The 9061-nt window shown below is 39.6% G+C and overlaps 1 protein-coding gene across 1 annotated transcript in view; it reads left to right on the forward strand.

Annotated features, from left to right (window-relative positions):
* The window catches only part of LOC117571676 (retinal homeobox protein Rx), a 29823-nt gene extending 26491 nt beyond the window's left edge, over positions 1 to 3332 (forward strand). The window contains exons 5-6 of the mRNA XM_034253917.2: positions 2118 to 2283; positions 2342 to 3332. Of these exons, the coding sequence (XP_034109808.1) occupies positions 2118 to 2283; positions 2342 to 3129 (954 nt within the window). The 3' untranslated portion in view covers positions 3130 to 3332. The remainder of the gene's footprint in view (positions 1 to 2117; positions 2284 to 2341) is intronic.
* Positions 3333 to 9061: the final 5729 nt, after the last annotated feature.

Raw genomic sequence — 9061 nt, forward strand, 5'->3', positions numbered from 1 at the left:
AATTGCACAATTCTTTTCTTCAAGGCAATTGCTGATTTATTATTTAACTGAATTGTTCAGAATAGTTTAAAACAAGTTACATTCATATACTTTTTAATGATAGGATAATTCATATTTGCATTAATTAAATGAAGCAACTAAATGAAACATATTTGAACAAGCTTTATTCGTTTAGATATTTAATTAGTTAATGAAATATTATTAATTTTACTTATTATTATTATTACATTAACTAAATGAAGCAACTCAATAAGAGACTTATAAAAACATTCTTTAATTACAATTTGCCAGAAATTTTACATTTTAAAATTTGGTTGTGTGTATATATCTTTATTAAAAACAGAAATCGATTATAGTTTTGTTAAATAAGCTTTCTCCATACATTAGACTCCCCAAATAAACAAATTTACCTTAAATACGAATATTTTAAGAATTCGATATATCTTAAAAACAAAATAATTTTAATAAGCGCGTATTTATTGAAATAAAATAATAATTTAAATCGCTACATAATATTCATAACCTCAAAGATAAGAAAAATTAGCAATCAAGGCTTCTTTTGAAGAGAATTTCTTTGTGAAAGTCCTGCTAAATAGTTGCTTTTATAATTTTTATAGCACGCTTTTGGGCGTGCAATAATATATTTTTAATTAGTCACGTTTAAACGAGCTGTTAACTGTTCATTCATCGCTGTGTGCACGAATATACACAACATATAAGCAATTATTCAGCAGCCTCAACTACTTATTAGCCTTAATTAGTTGCCAAAGTTGATTTGCTCGTTGGAAAAGCAATACACAACAGAGCATTTTCACTTTTCGCTTTTCTGTTTGTCAACGTGGTGAAGCAGAAGCGGAGAAAAGTGGGTGGAGTGGGGGAGGTAGACAGTTAGCTGCACGCTTGGCAAATTTGAAATGCAAATCAGTTTCTGCCTGAGCGCCAAATTGACAACGAAAATAATTTTACGCGCCATTATGTTTAATTAAACAGCCGCAGCAACCAAAGCGACACACAGAATACACACACACACATACAAACAACAACTTCCACACGCACACCAACACATACACAGAGAGACTTGTTTATGTGTGAAGTGAAAGCAGAGCAAACGACAGCAACGAAAGACTGCAAAAACAACAACAACATGAACAACAACAACAAGAGCGACATAATGGTAATGAAATTTCCATCAAAAATAATTTCTTATTAATTTGCGCAAATTGCATTTAATTACTTTGAGCGCAGCGGCAGCGTTGCCGGCGGCATAACGGAAATCCAAAATATGCCACCCACTTGCAGCCCACACGCAAACCACACCACACTCTCTCTGCCTCTCTTTGCCATCCACTCGCACTTGCTCTCTCTTTCGTTCGCTCGCTCTCTCTGCTTTCGATTTGCTCTCTTTGCGTTTGCCACTAATTAGACAGACGCTTGGGCTGCGCGCTGGTTGGCAGAGCTGCTCAAAAGCTTTGCACACACATACATACACACACACACACATTGTAACGATAATTCTAATTAGAGCTACGGGCACTAATTGAATTTTATTTCTACAGCATTTGGCCACGTCAATCGTTGTTGCTTTTTGCTGTTACGCCATTTTGTTTGTCCATCTGTCTGTCTGTCTTTCTGTCTTTCTGCTTGTTTGGGCTGTCTCTTTACTTCTGCTGCTGTCGCTGTCGCTTCTGGCGTCGCTGCTGCGCTGCTTTGTGCGTTCTCTCCTCGTGCTGTCTCGCTCTGACTTTTGTGTGCTGCGGCGGCTGTTTTCATTAACAATTTGGCTGCGGCGGCCATTTTGCTTTTTTGCTCCACACTTTGTCGCTTTGCTCTCCTTCTCGTTGTCTTGCTCGCTCTGGCACGTGTAATTAAGCTCATTCAGTTTTCCAATTATCTTTGATGACCTTCGTTGATGTTCTCTTTGTTGTTGTTGCTGCTGTCAGTTCTCTTTTTACTATTGTTGTTGTTGTCTGTTTAGACACTCTCGCATTTTGCGCCTGATTCAATTAGCGCGTCTCCTTGTGCTGCCCAAATTCGCCTACGCCGCGTTTAATTGCCTTGCGCTCGCCTCGTAATTAACTGACACTTATCTTCCCTCTCTCTCTCTATCTCTTTTGTAGGTCTGGTTCCAGAACCGACGCGCCAAGTGGCGTCGCCAGGAGAAGTCGGAGAGTCTGCGTCTTGGCTTGACGCACTTCACTCAGCTGCCGCATCGCTTGGGCTGCGGTGCTTCAGGTTTGCCCGTTGATCCTTGGCTTTCGCCGCCGCTGCTGAGCGCGCTGCCAGGTAACTTACGATTCAAAACTCTAATTAGAACTGTAATTAATAAACTTGGTTCTTTCAGGCTTCTTGTCGCATCCCCAAACTGTTTATCCCAGCTATTTGACGCCTCCGTTGAGTCTGGCGCCCGGAAATTTGACCATGAGCAGCTTGGCTGCCATGGGCCATCATCATGGGCCACCGCCGCCGCCACCGCATGGGCCGCACAGTGGGCAACTTGCGCCCCCCTCTTCGGTGGCTGGGCCATCGCATCCGCCGCCACCACCGCCACCGCATTCGCATCCACACGCGCACTCGCATGCTGCAGCACATCATGCGGTGCCGTCGCTGTCGTCGCATCTCTCGCCGCACCTGTCACGAATGTCGCCACACGCGACGTCGCTGTCGCCGCATCATGCTGCCGCACTTGCCGCCGCCGCCGCCTCACTGCCGTCCAGTGTCACGCCCACCAGCACCACAATGACCACGGCCTGCTCGACCACCTCGTCCTCCTCCTCGTCGCTGGAGTGCAGCGGCCCCGATGTCTGCATGTCACCGCAAAACCTCAGCATCTCCAATGCCGACTCCAATGGCGATCCGCGCGACTGCAGCGACATCGATGGAGGCAGCAACAGCAACGGCGCCGGCGGCTTGGAGAAGTGCAGCCAAGTGGAGCTGCTCGATGTGGGACGCGAGAGTCCGCCGCCGCCCTCCTCGCTGGCCCTGAAGCGTCCGACGGCGACGACGACGCCACCACAGTCCGTTGTCGGTGCTCCGTCGGTGGACATGAGAAGCAATTCGATTGCCACGCTGCGCATCAAGGCGAAGGAGCATCTCGATAATCTGAACAAGGGACTCGTGTCCATGGTCTAGTTTAAGCCTAGTTTGAAAGTCCCTCACACTCCAATCAAAAGTCCTAATATCGTATCGTATTATCGTATATTCGTTTATCGTATTGTGTATTTTAGTTTAGCGAATCCTTCAAATTGTATAGCTAAGAACCAGTGAACCAAGAGTTTCCCCAGTCTCATAACTAAAACAGCGGCGTGTTCCCAATTTCACATTCCCCAGTAATTATTTAAGTCTTTGTTAAACACTCCCAATTATATGTTCCCCAATTCTATTATTAGTGCTAAGCGGAATACGCCAACTAAATAGATACTATTTAGCATTATTTGTAACATTTGAATAAATCCTACAACAGACCGAAATCTGCAACTAATCCCAATGCATATTAGCACAAAATAAATAAACAAGTTTTAGCTCACATCAATTTCTAAATTATTTACGCTCTCTTTTCTGGGGGGAAATGAACTTTTATTTTTGTGTGAAATGGCGTCAAATGCAAAGCACAACTTTGTCTAACCACAAAATGAGGCCACCGCAAATTGTGAACGCTTCGCATAGCGAGCAATCGATTGCGATATAATACGATTAGTGGTATTGATTTGCGGGTTCCATTTGCGTTAATGCATTAGCAGTGGATGCATGGAAATTTACTTAGATGGCAGCCAAATAAATAAGTGATGATAGTTGTTTATTTAATTTCTATTTTCAATTACTATAATAGTCACATCAATATACTTATATACGTCTATACTTTTACATAAGCATTAATTTATTTTAATTTAAAAAATATTCTTTTATTTTAAGAAGTGTTTTGTAGAAAATCAGTTTTAGATCACGAATATCTCACGTAAGATTAAATGTAGTATTAAATACTAGATTTAATGTAATAAAATAAAAATAAAATCTTAGGTTAGTGATTGAAGGCCTCTAAAGAAAGCTCATTAGGAAGATCAATTAAGAGAGCAAGCAGTGCAGGCGTCTAAGCTGTATAAATGTGCCGCCACTGTCCGACAGATGGCGCAACTTGTCGCTGCTGAGCAAATCCACTAAAAAAAAGGGTAGCTAAAATATTTCACTTGTTCTCACATCGTAATTGAATGGTGAAATATGTGATTGGGTAATGAGACAAGCTCGATCTTGCAATTAGCCCTATCAAAACGTTATCAGCTTGTCAGAATCTCATTAATGACTCAATTAATAATCAAAGCCCCAAGCTGGAAGTTCTGAAGTCCTTCAGGCGCCTAAAGGAAAACCAAAAGCACGAGTGGAGACAAATTGAAATGGCTGACAAGCAGCAATTAAATGCAATTAAAAGGAACTAAATGCACAGCAAACAAAGGCGCATAATGACACATAATTGACAGGAGTAAGAGGGTAAGGGGAGGGAATGTAGTTAAAGGAGGGAATGTCTTGGTCTTTGCTTGTAGTATTTGCATGGCCACAAAGCAGTAGTCGAATCTAATAAAATAATGAATAAATTATAATTGATTAACGCCGCGGGCAATTAAAATGTAAGCACGCTGACCACCTCCCGCAGTCCACACACACACTCACATACCCACGATGTTCGACCTCGGCATATTGCCATCTCACTCGCACATGTGCACAATGATAATTGCAGGCAATTACACCAGGCGCTTATCACACGCACAAAATCTAGGAAAAATCTCTTTCGAATGCACATAAAAAGGCAGTGGGGGGAAGAGGGAATTACAACAGCAGTAAATCGCCAGGGGAAATGAACGGGAAAATGTTGCATAGGGACAGTTATACTTAGTTATAGTTATAGTAGAGCTCGTAGTTTGCTCGTTGAGGGATATTGTGACATGTTAGGGGTGAATTTAGGTTGTGTTTATTTTGTGAGCGGCAATTGCAGCGTTGCAATCCATTTGAGACACTTAATTAATGCATGGGAAAATTACACACCTAAATGGAAGTGCATTAAACCATAAATAATGCAAAGTAATATCAATTTAAGCAGCAAAACAATTGCTTACTGTGAATTAGACTAAATCGGCGAAATGAGTTTTCATTTACTAACTTTGCTTAGTTTATAATGTAGAAAAGCATTTTAAACAAATTTCAAACAAATTGAAATTGAAATCATGCAAAAATGCTATAGTAGCGCCATCTATGGCTCATTGCATATAAACCACAAACAAAGCGCAAGCAGTTTACACTCACACTGCTTGAATTTGTGCAACAAGCAGTAGAACACATTCAAATACGTATTTATTATTTATAATTTTGAGCATTATTTTTAAGTAAGACTTCATTATTATTTGTAATTTTAAATCTATGTTTTTATATAAATGCTTAAAAAATAAATATAAATTATATATGCAATTTTGACAAGCAAGCAGTGCAATTATATACTATTCAAAGCTTCTAAGGCTTATGAGCTTTCACAACTGCAAACTGCATGTGAGCTTTCAATATGCATTAATCAATCAAAAGACAATTTCGTGCACATTCAATTTCCCAGCTGTCAAACTGTAAATGAGCCATGAGAAGGAAATGTGCAGTCAACTAATAAGTGCACTTATTATTAGCTGCACGCTGATTGAGTGATAAAGAAAAACAAAAATAAAGGGCAACACACAAAGGAAAACAATTTCAAGAAGCAGCAGATATGTTTGTGGTAGGTGCCAAGCACCATATAAGGCGAATATACAGCACAACAGCCTCCCCCAAGATCAAGCAGAAGCAAAACACATGTGCACAATTGGAATGGGCAGATATCGCCCTCCCGCTCCCTCTCACTTAACATAGTTGTCTGCTTTGTCAGCGTTGGACCAAAAATAAAGTGCATTACACAAATTGCAGTGGAAGCCAAGTGCAAGACAAAGTCCAAGTGAATTGAACTTGAAAGATAAATAAAAAAAAAAAAAAAAACAAGAAAAAGAGCGCGCCAACAGCAAATGACGAATTAAAATTCCTGAATCATTTTTGCGCAAAACAACATTGGGATCAGCTTTTGGACCAGACGACTAGACAGCGACAAGTGTTCCACAATTCAATGCAGCAAACTGCGAAGCTATGCACAGAAAAAAAATCAACTCTCCTCTCACTCTCTCTTCTTAACTCTCACACTCTTTAGTCTATAAATAGAAATTGTCAAAAACCACCGAGTCCGAATGGATGGCGCCTCATGGCCATGCGGGGTGGAGAGTGGAGAGCAGGTGGAGGGAAGTGCCGTTGTGTCAAGGCAAACGAGGGGAGGAAGGGGAAGGAGGGGAGCCAATGCTAAGCAAGCAGCTGCCCTCAAACATATAACTTCCGATTCAACTAGCCAAATGCACAACTACATGAATATGTACTCTACACATATATTCCATTACAGACACACACACATATATAATTCATACATCTGCACTCGCATCCACAATTGGATCGTATTCGATTTTGCTGCCCACAAGATATATCGCATATTGATGACATACAGCTGATCGTGCCCGTTTGGTCGATGATGAAAGCGTTGGCGGTATTTCTTTTCATATTTCTTTCATTCTTTTTTCTCTTTCATTTTTGCTGTTGCTGTTGCTGTTAACGCTGCTGTTGTTCTATGCGCTTGTTGCTTGTTGTGTATATAAAATAACAATGTTAAAAATAAAAATCTTCAGCACGAAATGAAACCAGCGCCAAAACAGCGCACAACACAACAAATTATCGAACAGCATTTTCTATACATACAATATCTATATATTAGATATATCTTCGCCTACATATAGATGTATCTAACTGAAAAATATTCTGCTCTGGCCGCACACCATAAATGTCCGCGTCATTTATTTCCTTTGCTTATAGAGAGCATATGCTGATTATACACTTTAGGTTGGGCCCAATATCATTTTTGACATTTATTATTAAAATTTAAGATATGTTAATTATTAATTAAATATTAACAAATTGTGAATTAAATATTATCAACACTAATTTCATAAGATTTGTTCAGATTTTCGCTTTTATTTTATTGGTCCCCAATTGTTCAAATGATGTTGGCAATATTCTTAATAATGGAAATACAAATTTAATATAAATGAAATAGACTACACCTTTTTATTTTATATCTAAGGTTGAACCAATTTTATGAAAATTTATTAGTATGGTTAATGGAATAATCATACTGGTGAAATTTACTGAAATATTTATGTATAATAAATTTAATATTTATTCGAAAAAACTGTTTAAAATGTTAAGTATAATGAAAGAAAGCTCTTGGAATTAAAAAATAATAAAATCATGAAAGTATCTTCATTGTTATTGACAAAACTAAATGAATTTGTTATTAAACATATTCCTACAACTTTTTTATATTATCCTATAATATGATCTAATATTCTTTAGGAATTTGAATCGCTTCAAATATTCAGCTGAACCATTTTCTTAGGCCCACTCTAATCTATAGAAAGATCCGTGTGTATACTGCTTATTTGCCATAAAAATATTTCAACATTTTGCCTTCTCTCTTCAAATAGTGCTTTGCTTCTCTGTTGCTTCTCTATTTCGTATGCGTTTTCTATTATTTTCGTATTTCGCTTTGTGTTCTTGAATGTATTTTCATCGCTCTGGAGTCAAATGCGCGTAGTACAGTGCGGCATTCATAGGCTATGCGAATTGTATTTTCGTCGCATTTAACATATACATAGATATATAGATATATAGCTATATAGTCATATTCTTGAGTGTGTTTTCACTGGCTTCGATATGACCACTTGTCTGCTTTGGGTTTAAATTATTGCAGGCAGCACGTGAATCCATTTATGACTAAATATTTGTCGTTTTGAAAAACTCAATTGAATTGGGGAATAAATCGTATGCAGACATTACTTATGTTCGAGATCTGAAATGCGATATATGGTCGATGTGTGTATCTGAGTATTTTATTATTATTTCAGCAACTAGCTAAACAAACCGAGCATATGAACATGGGAATAAAATGAAACTCAGATATTCGAATGCTCTTTCAAAAATATTCCATGCCAGACTCTGGAAAATGTTTAGCTTGTCCCTTTCTCACACACACACACAACATCACTTCTCTATCTTTTTTGTTCCTTCTAGTAAATTAAAAATAGAAACCATCTCCAGAGGCAGTGCACTCAATTCTCCACGAATCGAAATTCTAATTTGGATGCGGCATCGAATTCTGATTGGGATTCCGATTTGTTGTAGGAGAACGGGTGTTTATGCGCCTGGTTGACCTGATTTACTTATTCCCCCGATTCCCCTCTCCACATGCTTCAGGCGCTGCCTCAAATTAGCTGCCAAGTGGCGCATTTTATGATAAACAACAGGCAGCAGATGCAGCTGCAGTTGCCGTGGCAGTTGCATGTGGCACACGTTGCACGTTCCAGCTGCCACACACTCGATGCTGGCGGACTGTGGTCAGTGTGAATTTGACCACAAATGCGCTAAGCAAATCAATGACAATCAGCATTGACAATGGCGATTAGCTCAATTAGCCACCAAAGAGGGGCGATTGTGGTTAAAACCCTTTCACTCCATTTGAATGCGATTCAATTCGATTGTTTGTTTCACACGCGTGTTTACACAAATATGTGGAGAGAGGGAAGGAAGGGCAAAAGGCAAATCCAATAAACTGGCAAACTAATTTACAATTAATGCCAGGGATAGTTTTTGGTCACTTTGATGAACTTCTCCCCACCACAGAAAAACAGAAAACACATTTGGCAACTTCATAAAAATTCCGCAAATTGAGTTGAAAAGCAGACTTAAGGGTTGCTTCACCCACGCCAGAAAGCAACGACAGCATCATCATCAACATCAACATGATTATCTTGCCTCACGATGTGGTAGCCACAGCCATGTAACGGCTTGTTGCCTTGGCTTTGGGCGTCTGTGTGCATTTCGCTTGAGCTGTCAAATGCGCAGCGCGCATCTCCATCCCTTGAACTTCTCCCACCCTGGTCGCAGTCTCACAGTCTCAGTCTGT

The sequence above is a fragment of the Drosophila albomicans genome, chromosome 3 (assembly GCF_009650485.2).
Source record: "Drosophila albomicans strain 15112-1751.03 chromosome 3, ASM965048v2, whole genome shotgun sequence".
NCBI lineage: Eukaryota > Metazoa > Arthropoda > Insecta > Diptera > Drosophilidae > Drosophila > Drosophila albomicans.